Raw genomic sequence first — 18224 nt, forward strand, 5'->3', positions numbered from 1 at the left:
AAGTAAAAAAAAGTATGCCAAAAAAATGAGATATTTTAATCAGATTTCCACCTTACAAAATTAGTCTTGTAATATTTTATTAATGATAAAAATACAATGCTACAAACATCAGGCTATTAAAGGCTCGGGGGGACCGGCAGCGTGAGTCGGGGAGGGGGGGGGACGGACCGGCAGCGCGAGTCGGGGAGGGGGGGGGACGGACCGGCAGCGCGAGTCGGGGAGGGGGGGGGGACCGGCAGCGCGAGTCGGGGAGGGGGGGGGGACCGGCAGCGCGAGTCGGGGAGGGGGGGGGGGACCGGCAGCGCGAGTCGGGGAGGGGGGGGGACCGGCAGCGCGAGTCGGGGAGGGACGGACCGGCAGCGCGAGTCGGGGTGGGGAGGGACGGACCAGCAGCGCGAGTCGGGGAGGGGGGGGACGGACCGGCAGCGCGAGTCGGGCGGGAAAGGGGGGAGACCGGCAGCGCGAGCCGGGCGGGGAAGGGGGGAGACTGGCAGCGCGAGCCGGGCGGGGAAGGGGGGAGACCGGCAGCGCGAGCCGGGCGGGGAAGGGGGGAGACCGGCAGCGCGAGCCGGGCGGGGAAGGGGGGAGACCGGCAGCGCGAGCCGGGCGGGGAAGGGGGGAGACCGGCAGCGAGCCGCATATTAAAGGTCAAAGTACCACAGGTGGCTCGCGAGCTGCAGTTTGGCCACCCCTCTCTAGTACATCTTATGCATTCATAAACACAAAGTTTCTCTAAATTCACTAAAATACACATGATCTTTTGGTTTAGTTAGTTCCTTAAAATATGCAACAAAATTCTATGCAAATTGATCTGAATCTTGATTTCTTTACAGACTGAAAGAATTTGCAGTTTATTTCTTACAAATAATACACTACTACTGTGACTGGTATTGCTGCTTGCCTCAGAACACTCAGCTCTTAACCCTGGTAAATATGTCAGTCTCACTCTGTGAGAGACAAATTACACTTCTTTAGAACTGAGCAACTCGGAAAGGTTTGAAAGCTAGAATACACACAATAGTACATTGAAAATTTAAACATAAATTAATTTCTCAACTGCTTAGCTAATTTAAATTCTTTGTAAATCTTGACTTGCATTCATCCTAGTAGTTAGAAGAGGTTGGATCAACACAACTTTCAGTTAAGACATTAATCTCAGTTTGCAGAGGTTTGAAATAACAACATAAACCTTGGCAAAACTCTACAGATGAGAACTGGAAAGGGTGCTTACTGGCTAGATCACTGCCTGGTATGGGGACACCAATACCTCTGGGCAGAAAGCCCTCCAAATGGTAGTGAACTGAGTCCAGTAAATCACAGGCAAAATTCTCCCCACCATTGAGAAAATCTACGTGGAAGGCTGCCATCAAAGAGCAGCAGCAATCATCAAAGATCCACACCACTCATCATGACATGCTCTTTTGTTGCTGCTGCTGCCCATATGACTTGTGCCACCAGGTTCAGGAGCAATTGCTACCCCTTCACCATCAGACTCAAACAACAAACTCGACCAGAGACTCATTTAAGAACTCTTCCTTTGCACATTATTTGTTGCTGAGTTTTTTTTTCTGTATTGCAGTTTGCTTACATTTCTTCCTTTGCACTCTCCATTTTGTTTTTTTTTAGTAGTTTTTTTTTTGCACCATCAATAAGTAGAAATTCTGCCTGGCCCACAGGAAAAATTAATCAGGGTTGTATACGATGTCATGTATGTACTGACAATAAATCTGAAATTTGAACATTCTGCAACAATCATCATACACCATTTATCTTTATTTATATTGTTCCTTAAAAAAAAATAACAACATCACCAGCAATACCATTATTCAGAATGCATTCATGGCTGCTTGAGAGGGTGATAGCAAGCTACCTTATTGAACTGCTGCCATACTTCTGATGAATACACTATCTCAGTGTTATTGTGTAGCAAGTTCCAGGTCTTAAATCCAGCAGCAACCACATACCTTCAATTCAGGGCACCTTTCTGGAAGGTGGAGATGTACCCAAATGACCATTATTATTATTCCTTCTGAGTGATGGATTGTTTTAACAAGGAATGATATGGAAGGGTTTGGCTGATGCAGTGCTGCGAGTCCAATTCCTGCTTGGTTCACCCATCTCATGGGGCCTGCGCCTCCTTGCCTGACCACTTTATACTGCTTCTGTTCTAACTTTCCTCAGCCTTGATGAAGAGTTTTGTCTCGAAATGTCAACCACTGTCACTGTTTAATCTGCAAGTTCCTCCAGCAGATTGTGCTTGGATTGAAGTAGGATTCATGACCCATTATTTGACTAGAAAATTAAGAAATAGAGCAGTGGTGGCCACTCATGTCTGTTCCATCAGTCAGTAAGCTCATGATGCATCTATTACTACAGCATCATTTTTCTGCAATGACTCCATATTCTCACCTCCCTCAATATGTTTAAAAAAATGTCTTAACTGGTCAGTCAGTTAATTCCAGATTATTTTATGAAGACAATTGTTAATCAGAGTCTTTGCAGATAGATCAGTTTATCTAATTCTATAAGAATTAAAAGATCACAAAATAGCTTGAATTAAGACTAGAGTTGAACAAAGGAGCAAGGCAACATAAATAAAAGATCAGTTTAGTTTTTATATTATAAACCTAACTAGTTAACAGATGAAAAACATTTTCAGAAAATCCTGAAATTTGTTAACAACCAATGAGATGCTAAATGGGGATATTTTTGGATGGTTAAAATAAGATGGGATGATATCGAGATTTTCCTTTTAATCTTTCTCCCCTCTCACCAGTTAAACAGCTAATTAAATGTGCTCAATCAGTCCTTACAAAACAATCAAAGAATTAAAGACAAAAAATTTGCACAAAAGTCACTCATGATTCAGTGGCTTTTGAAAAATGTGGCTCAACCACACACAAAAAGAAATTTCAAGAAATTTCTGATTTGGCTGAATTGGGTCAAGGTAGCAAAGAGGTATTACTTGTACAGGTACACATTCCTTTAACTGGACATCTAAAATCCGGAAAGTTCCAAAATCCGGCAAGTGGGGAGAGAGACCAGCAGCACGTCGGGTGAGGGACTGGCAGCGCAAGTTGGGCGGGCGAGGGGGGGTGGGGTGGAAGAGAGATTGGAAGGGGGTGGATACGGCAGCACAATTCGGGTGGGCTTAAATCTGGCTTTCTGAAATCCGGAAAAATTCGAAATTCCGGATAAAGGATTGTGTACCTGTATTATCACACAAATTCAATTGAAAACCACTGCACCTATTCTTAAATGTGTTAAATGTAAACTTACAAGAGGGCAGGATTGAGTTTAGTTGTAATACATCAACTGCATTTTATGGAAAAAAAAAAGAGGATGGAGGTTGAACAAGACAACAGTGGCATAAAGTCTGGAAGGGGAAAAAGGCATGGATGATGGCTTCAAGTTTTGGGGCTTCCACTTCTCAGAGGTCCTTGTAATAATAATTACTCTTATTTTCTCTTCCCTTGATATTTCTCTTTGTGGCATCTTACTTATACTTAAATTGTTAGTAGGTTTTACAAAAACTGGAAGCTGCAGCAAGCAAGACTTTCATTTCATAGATACATTTTATTTGTGTTCATGACAACAAACTGAATCATTCAAAAGGTGCAGGTGGTTGACTTTATGTAGGTGAAAGGCAGTAGCTGCTTTGTTTGAGACAGTATGCACTTAAGAGCTCAGCCCAGTCATAATGTACCAAATATGTAGATCAACCAGGTGGACATGAAGTGAATGGAATTGATAGGAAAGATGCTTAGTTTATAACTTATTGCATTCCCACTATTTAACTACATGTAACTGTGGATGGAATCAGCCAGTGTTGCAAGGGTGGAAGGAATTGATCTTGGCATATAACTGATATTTGGAGCTCTGGATATCACAGTTTTAATGAACAAAGAACTGAGAGGGGTCAAGGCTAAAGGAAGAAAGCTTGTAATAATTATGAAAACAACAGCTTCAATTTTCCTACCTTTTAGCTGACTTTTTTTTTAAAACATTCTGAATTTGATGAAGCTACATTTACAACTCAGTATTACAGCAGGGAAGGTAAGTCTAGGTGTTACTGGACATTATCATATCACATGGAAGCTGACTTGTGCCATCCAATGGTCAACCACAGAAATGCTAAAGTAGAATGACCTGTGGATAATTTCACAGTTGATTATACATGCATTCTGAAGGTGGTTTGCCTGCATTGAACAAATTAGAACTATGCAAAGGCATGGAGCTCAACATGGAAGCAAATATTTTGGGTGGAATGATTAATCACAAAATTGCTTTGGAAAAATTGAAGATACCAAAATTATACAAAATAAGTTTCAAGAAAGATAGATTAAAAATTATATTGGCACAAATTTGAGGTTCCTTCCGAATAAAGAGGTTGGAATTAAAGTAACTGTTTGTTTTTCCACATTACTCACTCCAGTGGAGATGCATGACGTCTCATAGTGGGAGGATACAAAGTCTGACAAACTGCTTGATTATTCCCTTGTCTAAAGATGCTAAAACCATCTGTGTTATTTGCTCTGCAATGGTGGAGAGATAATGCATCCAAACATAAAAAGTGATAAAGGCTAAGATATTCATGTTCTTCATGTACATGGCAACACTAAGAAAATGTACAATTTAACATTTAATTTCTCATGTTCTCTAAAGGAGTATGCAATTCCAAAATAAATTCTCACCCTGATTTATAATCAAATGCTCTGGTCTCATTTAAAATTTTCCCTCCATTCTCGAGTATTTCAATCTGCCTCTGAATCTCATAATCTGTTAAAGAAAGCTACATCACAATTAATCATAATGATTTATCCAATAAACAATAATATTAATCAGTACTCAAAATAATTTCAAGTTAATGTTTTCAAAATAGGTAATTGCACGTGAAGCTATGGTTACTTGATCAAAGTAGAAATACCAACTTATCTGAATGTAAATCAATGACAATTGGAAATAGTGTTAAGAAACAGTATAAAGCAGTTAAAAATATAAATTGGAACAGATGGAGGACGTTTCACAAACCTATTGCTCTTGCCAGAAATCGAGCACTGTTAATATTTTTCACTTCAGTTCTCACACCATATGGTTCCCCAGGTCGGTGTACTGAAATATTGGCATCCACTCTTAATTGCCCCTCTAGAAAAAGAAAATGAGATAGAACTACAATCTGCTTTTATAAAATTAAATGAACATAATTTGCTTATGGTTCGAGGAGTCACGTGATGGAGTAGTGGCCGGACGGTGAACTCCAGCCCTCTCCAGAAAAGTCGGGAAAAACAAGAGAAAACACAAAGGCACAGAAATAAAAGTTACAGAAAAGTGAGTATAAAGGTGGAAAGAAGATGGCGACAAAAAAAGAAAAATCGAAAGCAACGGTAAGAAGAGAGGAAGAGAAGACAAAGGAGGAAAAAGGTGAAGGCCTTACCTGTCCGAAGAGGCCCGCTGCGGAGAGAGAAACCCGCTCCCTCAGGTCGGTAAATAATGGACTACAAAAATGGCTCGCAGAGCCGAGTAAAAGTGCGCAACCGCGCATGCGCGAAGTATCGCGCATGCGCGATGCGAATGAAAAAAAACACACCGACGGGAGGGGGGACCAGCTGGGGAGTCGATCTCCACAGCCGGCAACGACAGCTGCAGAACACCTGCAGCAAGAAGAAACCACAGAAGACAATAGAAACAAGAAAGAAGAGGAGGAAAGGGCAACAAAGAAACAACAGATGGTCAACCCAGAGGAAGAAGAAGAGGAAGAGTATGGTGAAATAGAAGAAGAAAGGCAAGGTAAAGGATATACTTGCTCTTATTAAAGGATACATGGAGTCATTTAAAGAATGGCAAACACAGGAATTTAAGGATTTAAGAAAAAGAATAAACAACACAGAAGAGAAAATAAATAAAATGGAGATGACCTTAACAGAAATGGGAAAAAAAATGGACAAGATGGAAGAGCGGGCAGTAGCAGCAGAAATGGAGGTAGAAGACTTAAAAAAGAAATTGGAGAAATCTAATAAAAAAAACTAAAGAGACACAAGAACTACTAGCTCAAAAAAATAGATACAATGGAAAACCATAACAGAAGAAACAACATAAAGATAGTGGGCCTTAAGGAAGATGAAGAAGGCAAGAATATGAGGGAGTTTATAAAAGAGTGGATCCCTAAGACCCTAGGATGTCCAGAACTACAGCAAGAATTGGAAATAGAAAGGGCACATAGAGTATTGGCCTCTAAACCACAACCACAACAAAAACCAAGATCTATTGTAGTAAAATTCCTAAGATATACTACAAGAGAAAAGGTACTGGAGAAGACAATGGAAAAAGTAAGAGAGGGCAACAAGCCACTGGAGTATAAAGGGCAAAAAATCTTCATTTATCCAGATATAAGTTTTGAACTCCTAAAGAAGAGAAAAGAGTTCAATACAGCAAAGGCGATTTTATGGAAGAAAGGGTATAAATTTATACTAAAGCATCCAGCGGTATTGAAAATATTTATTCCAGGACAACAAAACAGACTATTCTCGGATCCAGAAGAAGCACGAAAATTTGCAGAACAATTACAAAAATAGACTGAGGGAGGAAGACGGGTAATGAGAGTTAAAATGATCACGATTGATATGTATGTGGGTAAAGACAAAAATAGACTGAGGGATGAAGACGGGTAATGAGAGTAAAAATGATCACGATTGATATGTATGCGGGTAAAGAGGTATAAGAGTGAATAGAGACAATGAGCATACATGAATGTATCTGTACTTAGAGGAAAATATAGATAGTATAGACAAGAATTAATAAGGGAAGGTAATGGAATAGAGAGAATAAGGAGGGAATTAAAAGAGTGACCTTTGTGACATATGAAAAGTGAAATCTTTTCTGGGGGAGGCGGGGTGGGGGGAAATAGCGGTCACTGCAAAATCAGTTGACGCTTGCGAGTGGATTCGCAAATCCAAATGGAGAGGGGAGATGTGGTTGTCCGACAAGGGATAAAGGACAACCCAGGAGGTGAAGGGGAGATTGGGGATAAATAAGATAGAAATAGGAGAATAAGGAAAATGTTGGATGTTGTAGGAATGTTGTCTTATAAAGAGTTGAAAATAAGAAAACAGAAATGGAAAAGGAGGAAAGGTAATGATGGAAAAACGGAAAGAGAAGATAAACAAAATATAAAAGGGCTACGCTGAACTATGTCTTTAAATATTAATGGAATTAAGGATTAATAACCAAATTAAAAGGAAGAAACTACCAAATTTAAATGAATAAATGTATTCCATTAGAAAAAATAACATATTGGTTAAGAAATAATATTGAAATATTCGAACAAGTATAGGAGCCTTACATTAAATACAATAGCGAAAACCTACCGGGGACAAACATTACCTAAGTTGATGGAAGGAGAAGGAAAGAAAAGAATGGACTCAGTAGAATTTCTGGTGTAATTTTGTTGAATGACAACATTGTCTGACTGGCTTAATGCAACCTAGATTGTATACCTAAAATGGATGAGGGGGGGGGGTGGGGGGGTGGTTTGGGAGGAAAGGGGTGGGAGAAAAAGTCACTGTATATGTGTGAAAAAGAAATAGTGTATATCATGGCTAATGTGATTTATGGTGTGAAAAATAAAAAAATTTATATAAAAAAAAATTTGCTTATGGTTCCAGTACATTGATTTTGTAAATGTAAATTCAAAGGAAAACCTCACTGAAACAGAAGAATTACAATAAAGTTTTTTCAAAGTACAATGCAAAAGAGTCAAGTTAACAAGGCAATTCACACATTTCAGACCATCTTAAATTGCCAAGTCAGAAAATCTTCCACTTGCAGGGTAAATAAGAAATATAATTTGGTCCAAATAAAATGCACCCTTGGTTGTTGACATAAACTTCGGTAGCTCTTGCCACAATCTTAAATTTCAATTTAGGAATGAGTGTGTCAGATGACTGGAAATCTTATAAACTTGTTCAGAAAATTCTTCGTTAAGTTCTCCTACCAACCTTTTAAACAACATCTTTGTTTTTTTCTTGCCTGACAGCTTTACTACCTTCTCCTTCTTTGCATTTGATTTTTCCATAGGACAATTACAGCACAGGATCAGGCCACTTTTGCCCCTCTAATCTGTGCTGAACCATTTTTTTTCCTAGTCCTACTGACCTGCACCTTTCCCATAGCCCTCCATACATCTCCCATCCATGTACCTGTCCAAATTCTTCTTAAATGTTAAAATTTAGCAAGCATTTACCACTTCAGCTGGAAGCTCATTCCACTCTCCCTCCACTCTCTGAGTGAAGAAGTTCCTCCCAAACTTTTCCCTGTCCTCTGGTTCTGCCTCACCTACCCTCAGTTGAAAAATGTCTATCTGCATTTATTCTGTCTATCCAATTGCATGCAATTTTCACATAATCTCCACTCCACTCTGGCACTCTGGTTCCCCTCTCCCTGCAAATCTAGTTTAAACCCACTGGAATAGCACTAGTAAACCTGTCCACAAGGATATTAGTCCCCTTCCAGTTCAGATGCAAACCGTCCTGTCGGAACATACCCCATCTTCCCTGGAAGAGAGCCCAATGATCCAGAAACCTGAAGCCCTCCCTCCTACATCAGGTCTTCAGCCATGTGTTAAGCTGCATTATCCTCCTATTTCTAACTTCACTAGCACATGGCACAGGTAGCAATCTTGAGCTCACTACCCTGGAGGTCCTTTCCTTCAACCTCATATTTTTACTAATATTTTAGGCTTAATAAAACTTTGATTATTATTTCCCACCTGCAATCCCATTAAAAATGGGAACAACTTTTGCCATTTTGTTCCCTTGATCTAGATCCTGCACTGCAGCTTTGTTCAATATGCTAGAAACATAATGGGTCAAATATTCCAGGCTTTGCACCCCAATAGGAGTCCCAGGTTTACACAGGTCAATTGTTAGACCAACAATTGAGCAACAGATGACATTACATCTGTCATTACGTTCCGCTACTGGGTTTTAGATTGACTCTGGCTTTATGGAGTTCCCTCGCACTGTTCTGGAGATTGCCTTTCAATCCTTCATCTAATGTGGTGCAGGGATCAGCAACTCCATTGAAGCCTTTGGGTATTTTAGCTATTGCAAAAGAGAGAACTTTTAAAAAAAAAAAATTACTTCAGGTTTAAGTTTATTTATACATTTAAGCTTTTTAACTGTTTATTTTTAGAAATGATTTATTTACATCAACTTTAATTACAGGCTTTCACAAATTTCCACTCCCATCTTTGAATTCTATCAAGTTCAAGCATGAGTTCGATGGCTCTTATTGAGCAGTCATTAAAAATGACAAAAGTATTTCACAATGAAACAAGATCCAAACAATAGTTTATATGTTTGCAATGAAATTAATGGCTGAATTACACAAAATGTTTAATAATATCCTTTCTGCCTGTTGCCTAACACAATTCCCAATTCCTGTCACTTATAACACATTTATTCTTCCCCTAATTCATGAGCAAAATGACCAAATGTAGCATCCTTCTTGCTACCTAGAGTAACTGATTAGCAGACATTCCGCATCTTTATATATTTTAGTTTTTTTTAAAAACCAATTCAATTGTAGGTTAATTGGATGGCATGGGATTCAGTGGCCGGAATCGGCATCTACTGCAGTGTAAATGAATATTTTTTAAATTAAAAATTAATCTGTTATGATCTGGTGGAGAACATTCTTCAGCAACTGCCCATCTCCATTTACACAGCAGTTTATAACCATGTTTTAAATATAAACATACAATTTGTGAATATTGGATCACAACTTCATATTTGGAAAGCACACCATTTACCTGACATATTTCCATGGCTCGTCCCAAGTGTCCGTAAAATAAGTTGGAGCTCCCTAACTGCTGCTTCAGCTTCATTACCACAACACATATCTGGTTCCATAACAATCTCTATTAAACCAATCCCTGAAATCAAACAATTTAGTAATTACTTCTGGAGGAAAAAAATGTCTTTTAAGAGTGGGGAGAGGATTGAGTCAGAACATCTTAATGCAATAGACAAACCTGGCTTGTATCTCATTAGAAATACTACCCTTGTTCCATAAGCAGACTCTATGAATGGTCAATAATGAAGCCCTAAGCCTATCTGAAACTGACTGCAAGACCCAATCTAGAATTACAATTACTTGTCTGGACCTAGCAGGTCCTAACATATTTCACCAAATGAGTTTATGGAAAATGTAGCCAGCTTTGATGTTGTTAGCCCACAGGGTCCAGTGGATAGCTCAGTGCCCTACCTGGCTCCACAACAACAAAAATAACCAACATTTTGTTGTTTAGCAGTCTGTACACCCAATAAAAAGGAAAGAATAATGCAGTTATATTTTACCATCTTTGGCATCAGGATCATAAAAGGTGATCCAATTTAGGATATGCAGGGTCCCTTTAGCAGATATTAGGTTTTATGCTGGCACCGTAGACAATCAGAAATTGTCAGCTACCCTAACAGAGATGCAAGGGTAGTGCACAAGATGACACCTCAAACCCATGAAATATCATAACAGAAATTTGATGAAAATACTACACAACGAACAAAACCACATTACTCTGCAAAACCTTATAAATCATGAAAGATTTGTGGCCAAAGTTCTATGGAGTCATTGTAGAATAAAAGTAGAAGATATCATATTTCCTTACAACATGGGAAAACGTCAGTCAGCCCAACAAGCCTACCATGTGCTGTCAGAGAACAATCCTATCCTCCCATTTATTTCTCTGTACTGTGTGGCCCGGTACAACAATAACACCATCCACAAATCTGCTGATACATCAATACCCCTGCGGGTAATGCCCTCCAAAAGGTAGTGGACACAGCCCTGGACATCACAGACAAGACCCTCCCCACCAGTGAGAACATCTACAGGGAACACTGCCATCAGAGAGCACCAGGAATCACACCACCCAGCACGCGTTCTGTTCTCACTGCTACCATCAGTAAAGAGGTACAGGTGCCACAAGATGCACCAAGTTCAGGAACAGCTGCTTCCCCTCCATCATCAGATTCCTCAACAACAAACTCAATCAGGGACTTATTTAAGGACTCTTACATGTGCACTTTATTGATTTTTAAAATTCTCTCTGTATTGAAGTTTGTTTACATTCATTATCTGTTTACAGTTCTTTGTTTATCTGTATATGCTGTACAGTTTTTGCATTACTAATAAGTAGTAATTCTGCCTTGCCCACAGAAAAGGAATCTCAGGGTGGTATGTGATGTATGTACTCTGACAATAAATCTGAAATCTGAACCCTTTCAGTCACACGTGCCCAGTCATGCACTTATTATATTCTTGCCACCCATATGCACTAGGGGCAATTCAGTGTAAACAAGTGAGATCTGCAAGGAAATCAGATCACCTGGAAAACACACAAGTGGTCACAGAGAAGAAAACACCGGAGATCAGAACAGAACCCAGGGCATTGGAGAGGTGTGACAATTATCATCAATACTGCCACCAATCACCACTCATCCTTTCATATGCAAATATTCAATATATCTGTGCAAGTCACTACTTCCTTAAGGCATCAAACAAACATATCCACTTCAAACAAGAGGCGCTTTCAAATTGCAGCACCTGGGTAGCCCTCACAGGTGGGATTACTGGATCGTGTGGGCAGGATGCGCCTTTTAAATAACAGCCTAACCTACCTGTTAAATTGTTAACCTGGCAATTTAAGGGGGATCCCGCCCCGCTATTACATAGTGAGTGACGCATCATGCACTCACAGGCAGCGCCACAGGGAAACCCTTTCTGTTTAAAGTTCTCATACCCTCCTCCCCACCCTGGTCAGTTGTCCCCGCTCCTGACCATCAGTCACACACCCCCCCCCCCCCCCCCCCCCCCCCCCCCCCCCCCCCACCATCAGTCGCACACCCTACTCCAGGCAGTCATCTGTCCGCATCCCCCATCCCCAAACAATGAGGTTCACTGCTGGTAACGTGGTGGGGGGGGGGGAAAGTGTTACGATCGGGGTGGGATGGGTGCTGCTCTGGTTCACGGTCATGGCTCAATGCGGGAGTGTGAGTACGTGGAGGAACAGATTCATAAGGAAGTTATGCAGATGCTCAAAACAATTGATAACAGGGACTTCAACGGTCTTAACATGATCTTAAGCAAAAAAGGAGCAATTTTCTTCACAAGTACCTTTTTACCTCAGTACCAGACAGATTAAATTATGTATTCAAAAGGGAGCTGCAAAAGGATCTGAAAGAAAGGAGTGGAATATATTGAATTTCTGCTCATGTACTTCCATTGCGGTACAATAAATAACTCCTCATCCAAAGAACAAAATGCCTTGGCTGTATTTGCCAATCAATTCCCAATTTATTAACTGACATGTAGATTTTGTACATCTCCAGAGTGACAATGAGCCCTGATAACACCATAGACACATTAAATTTGTGAGCTACTTCAAGACTTCTTGGTCTGAGACATCCCCAATTTGACAAAGTGATGGTTTAATGACACAGCATAACAATGGGATCAAAGCAACTTGTACATTTTGCAGTCAGGTGTTAATGCCCTTCTCATAACTTTCATTCACATTGCACAATACTGCTACTACCTCAAAACTTAACATTATTACTAGATTCTGACTTGAGCCTAGAATTAGTTCCTCCCTAACAATTTATTCAACATATTTGTCAGCATAAGGCACAAACAAAAAAGTTTTGAAAAAGAATCAAGAAGCATTAGTCCTTCAAATAGCATTCTTGTCAAGGTCCTCAGACACTGAAAAATTAATTCTGAAATTCAAATCATTCTTTGTACTCGAAAGGAATTTACTATAATTTCTATATCCATATGTTCTTCACTTGGAAAAAGGTAAAAAAAACAAGGTGTGTGCAGTTTAAAAATTTAACAAGACCCAACATCCAAAATTCTTCCATGACCAAAATCATATTTATATTAGGAGAATAGACAATTAGTCCAGTATGGCTGAAAGCTTTTATAGGCTGGTGTACTATAGCATGATCGAAGTGCATAAGGAAGTTAGGACAATGGGGCAAGCATTCAATTGGACTTTTATTCCCCTATGTAAAGCTGGAATTTGGAACCAGAGCTGTCTGGAGCAAGGTCAAACATTGCTCCTTATGACTCAAGTGGGAAAGTAACCTCTAGCCAATAACTCCTTCATTAAAATGATCAAGTTGCCCAATTTTCAAAGTCAAATTAAATCCGCACACTTACCAGACCTATTCAAGTCAATTAACGTTTGAGTTCTTACATCATCATGAAAACTTTTGCCACTATCTTGCTCCAGCTGGATCTGTTTGATTCGTACAAACTTGGGTATCACATGGCGTTTCCCAACACAAAGGTTGTATGCAAGGTTTCCACTGACGGCAATTGGACATCTATGTTGAGTTATCTGATATCCAACCTAAATGCATGCATACACAGTATTTTTCAAAAAAATAAATTTAAAAATATCAGAGACTTAATTGTCATGCATTCTTATGGAGATGCAAAATGCTCTTCAGGAAATGTTCAAAGTTCAAACAGAAAATCAATGGGATTTTTCTTAAAATAATCTATATTCACATATCACCCCTCTCAGCGAATATAAAGTACTATAACATTAGACAACAATAGAGACAAGGTCTTGCGTTTGCAATCCGAATCCAGTAAAACCCGTTATCCAGAATTCAAGCAACCAGCAAAATAAATAAATAGATATATAAATCAATCATAGGAAATGAATAGGTTGAAAAAAAATACAGGAGTTTAAAACTGGCACGCCTCGCTGTTAGTTCGCCAATCACACAAACTCAAACAACTGGAAATTTCAATGATCTGGAATCTACCAAACCCCATACATAGGCAGATGCGTGAATGTAAATTATTTTATTTTACTGTATTATCAAACAAATGAAAACAATACTAATAGACTAGGATCTTTTTTAAACAACTGCTAAAATAATTGGAAGGAAAAAAAATCAACATCATGTGGAGGTGCAAAAGATTTTGTTCCAAGAGTTCAGCTAACAACAAAATTACATTCAGTGAAGTAATTCAACAAAAAAAAAAGCACACATTGGATCTAAAAATATCTGAATAATACAAGCTTACTGGAAGATCAGCGTAGAAATAGTGTTTTCTGTCAAAGGTGGATCGCTTATTAATAGTACAGTTTACAGCTAAGGCAGTCTTCACAGCTCCTTCGACACAATGCTTGTTTAGAACCTTTTGAAGATGAAGAAATACAATTATGAGTTTCTTATGCAAGCTATTTAATTTACAAAATGTTTTGCACTAAATGAAAATAGAAATACAATTAGCAGCACAAACTACATTTTGGTCAATGTTGAGTAAACAAGAACGTGAAATACAAGGCTGAGCCTCTTCAGCTTATCCTGCCATTTATCAATATTTTACCTGATTCTCCTTTAACCTAATTTTCCTGCTGCATTCCCTATCCCAGGGCTCCAGAAATCTATCAATCTCTGTTTTTGGATATGACCACTGATTGAGACTCCAGTTTATCTCTCTGCAATGGGATCCTTGATCCCTCATTGGCAGACTCCAATCAGTGCAGACTGGCAATATCACCTCCTCTACACTGACCATCATCTATTCCTTGTACTCTGACAATGTCACCAAGTTCAGCTCCAACTCGATATACAAATTCACTGACTACACCACCACTGTTGGCCCAATAACTGGAAATGATGAGTCAGAATATAGTATGGAGATTGAGAATCTGTTTGGGTGGTACCAGAACAACAATTTAGCTCCCAATTTTACCACACACCCATCTGCTTTGGTGGGAAAAAAGTGGAGAGTCAGAACCTTCAAGTTCCTAGGAGTCCACATTTCAGAAGACCTTTCCTGGAACCAGCACATCGTGGCAAACATTAAGGCGGCTGACCAAAGCTTCTACTTCTTAAGGATTCTGAGATTTATTTTATCAAACGTCTACAGACACATTGTGTAAAGTATGCTGTCTGGTTGCTTCGTAGTCTAGTTTGGGAATTCTACTCCCCAGGGATGCAGATCCATCACAGCGAGTGACTGGTCATCCATTGCAGACATCCACATGAGGCACTGCTTCAAGAAGACAGCCAACATCATAAATGACCCCCCCATTATCCCCACCACAACCTCCTCTCACTGTTACCTTTAAAAACCAACACCTCAAGAACAGTTTCTTACCAATAGTTATGACTCTTGAATGCCCCCTTAGTACACGAATCATGCACTGTCTAAGTCATAATGAAGTAACTTGTTATATCTATTGCCTCTTAATTTAATTATTTTACTACTTTAATTTTTTTTTTTTAAACCTGTTCAGCTGCAGTAAGCAAGAATCCTGGGACACTTGTACATTGTACAAGGTATGACAATAAACATCATCAAAGTCCTGAGACAGAGAATTCTTCATCCTTTTGAGTGAAGTTTCTCCTCAATTCAACTGTAAAAATCCTGCACTTGTTTTGATACTGTCAGCACCAACCGTTCCATAAACACAGGAAACATTCTTTCTGCATCCACCCATTGAAGCCTTTTGTCTCAATGAGGTCAACTTTCATTCCTCTAAATTAAAGAGGCAAATTTTTCCTAAAAATTTGACTCCCAAGTAATTACATCGGTGAATCTTTGCTGCACGTGCTAGTTCACAGATACATCCACCTTTAGGTAAAGAGAATGAATTTGCAAACAATACTTTACAGACTCGCCAAGGCCCCATAAATTGTTGTACCTTTACTCATCACCTAACAAAGCCATTCAATTCTGCTGTTTCACCATCATAAAAAAATCTACACCTCGTGAGGCTTTAAACACAGCTCAATTTTATTAATTCATGACATGTGAGCCACACTGACAAGGCAAGCATTTGTTGTTTATCCTTCTTGATCATTATGATGGTATGAATCAGTGGAAAGTAATGATACTGACAGGTACAGATTTCTAGGAATTTTAACCCAAGGTGACAGTCAAAGTTCTGTGCAACCTGGAATTAACTTGGAGACAAAAATGCTCCAATACACTTTATTTTCTTGACTCAAGTGATAGAGGTCACAGTTTCAGGTCATTCAAAAGTAGTAAGACATGTTGGAGCAAAGCAAGATTTATAACAAGGAACTTAATATCATGGAGGCATTGTTATTCAAAGTGCATTATTTTCAACTCAGCAAGAACTTTAAAAATACTCACTGGTAATGTGCCTGGAAGTGAAGCATCTAAAAATGATACCAATGAATTAGGAGGTGCTAAAAACTGGACCTGCGACCCAGAGAAAAGTTTGGACTTGGAACATAACTGAGCATGGACTTCCAATCCCACGACTCTCTCCCATCTGCTGAAAGTAGTAATTTATAAAGTGCAAGGAATAAAAATGAACAATGATCAAAATTACAATTCATCATATAAAAAAAATTACAATATATCTTTTTCTCTGCTAAATATTCCAAATTTACAAGCATCTGTACTTATCAAAAAAAGTGCAGAAGAAACTCAGCAGGTCAGAGGAAGAAAAGATCAAAATCAACATTTTGGTCCTGAGCCCTTTGTCAAGGTGTGAGGTAAAAGCAGGGAGGCACCTCAATAAAAAGGTGGGGGGAGGTGGAAAGAAGGGGCAAGAGCACAGGCCAACAGATATGGGTGGGAGGGCAGAAGAGAAAAAAAAGTTGAGGTGAGAAAGGGGGAATAGGTCTCTGAATGGAGAGGGATGGGGGTGGGGAGCTGGAAGAAAGGAGACGAAGGGAAGAGAGACGGGGAAGGGACCTGACAGAATCCAGAGAAGTCACTGTTATTGCTATCTGGTGACAGAGGGCCCAGATGGAATATTAGATTAGGTGTTGTTCCTCCAATTTGCAGCTGGCATCGGCTTGGCGGTGCAAGAGGCTAAGGACAGACGGTGTGGTGCGGGAACGGGAATCGGACACAGAATTGAAATCCCAGATATTTTAAAGTGCAAACTTGAATATACAATAAAGTTTATGAAAAGAAAAGCACGTCTTAGTTTCTGTAAATAACATCACGGACATACATTTTTAACAATGAGATTGAACGGCAATGTTGTTGGTATGTTTGCTAAAGTACCCAGACCTCTTTTTGCCTGGCGTAAAATAGCTAGCCAGCTGCAAGGTGCTGCCCCACCAGTTCGTTTAAGAGAAAAATGCTGACTGGAGGATAGTGGGAGCTTAAAAAAAAGAGACACTCTTCATTTCTTTGGAAACCTTTCTATGTTCGAGCATAAGAGAACTATGCCATCCTTTTCTACGGTCGTTAGAAAGGAGGGTCGTGAACCTCAACACCGAACGAGCTCCACCAAGAACCCCGCGATCTCAGCCGGTCTCTCCAGACCGTCACCTGCCGTCTTGCCTTCCTGCATCCGATTGCCTGCTCCGCCTGAACGCCGTTAAACAGCGCCACGTCCTATTCTCCAGCGCCTTCACACACCGGACGCTCAGGCAGAGTGCCATCATGCTTCCCCCTTGCGGGATGTTGCAAGGGCTTATGGGCTATGTGGTTCTGGCGCGCGTGCGCAGCAGCTCACGTGACGTCATCGTGCTTGTGCTTCACCTCTTTGAGTTGAAGATGAACATTTGACAGTGTCAGAAATCCAAGATTACAGAGAGAGTCCAGGATAATGACAAAATTGCTTTAGTGTCAAGAAATCTCCCAATCTTGACCGTGAGTAAAGTGAGCAGCTGAATATCTGCACCGCAGCCCTCTGAGGTAGAGAATTCTAAAGAATAATTTTACTTCAAACACGAGGCCTGGTATGAAATGAGCTATTCGAGTAATGCAGCACAGAAAAAGCTATTATCTCAATGCTGACCACCAAGTAATTATCTATACCATCCCATTTACCAGTACGTGGAACAAGAGCCTCCTTGCTTTGACATTCAAGTGTGGCTCCATTACTTTTACATATTTTGAGACTACCTTGAGATAGGTTAAGTGAGTGGACAAGGGTCGAGCAGATGGAGTACAATGATGGCAAATGTGAGGTTCTCCACTTTGGTAGGAAGAATGCAAGATCAGGATATTTAAATGGTAAGCGATTGCAGCATGCTGCTGTGCAGAAAGACTTAGGAGCCCTCAAGATTCATTTACAGATGCAGCAGGCTATCAAGAGGTAAATGGAATGTTGGACTTCTGTAGCGCGATCAATAACCACAAGCAGACTCGAGGCAAGTGATTAAAGGCTTTAAATATCCTGAAACATCGGGTATGTCTCTAAATGC

The 18224-nt window shown here is 39.9% G+C and overlaps 1 protein-coding gene across 3 annotated transcripts in view; it reads right to left on the reverse strand.

Annotated features, from left to right (window-relative positions):
- Nucleotides 1-17473, reverse strand: part of gatb (glutamyl-tRNA(Gln) amidotransferase, subunit B) — a 39521-nt gene extending 22048 nt beyond the window's left edge. Inside the window, exons 1-7 of one of the 3 annotated variants that reach the window (XM_069926455.1) lie at nt 17356-17473; nt 16186-16327; nt 14101-14214; nt 13219-13411; nt 9809-9931; nt 5032-5145; nt 4695-4779 (exon numbers count right to left, since the gene is read on the reverse strand). In XM_069926455.1, coding sequence (XP_069782556.1) covers nt 4695-4779; nt 5032-5145; nt 9809-9931; nt 13219-13411; nt 14101-14214; nt 16186-16327; nt 17356-17459 — 875 coding nt within the window. In that variant the 5' untranslated portion in view covers nt 17460-17473. Of the gene's footprint in view, nt 1-4694; nt 4780-5031; nt 5146-9808; nt 9932-13218; nt 13412-14100; nt 14215-16185; nt 16331-17343 lie in introns of all 3 variants that reach the window. The other 2 variants (XM_069926454.1, XM_069926453.1) reach the window with 2 other exon arrangements.
- Between the last annotated feature and the right edge of the window lie 751 nt (nt 17474-18224).

The sequence above is a fragment of the Narcine bancroftii genome, chromosome 3 (genome assembly GCF_036971445.1).
Source record: "Narcine bancroftii isolate sNarBan1 chromosome 3, sNarBan1.hap1, whole genome shotgun sequence".
NCBI lineage: Eukaryota > Metazoa > Chordata > Chondrichthyes > Torpediniformes > Narcinidae > Narcine > Narcine bancroftii.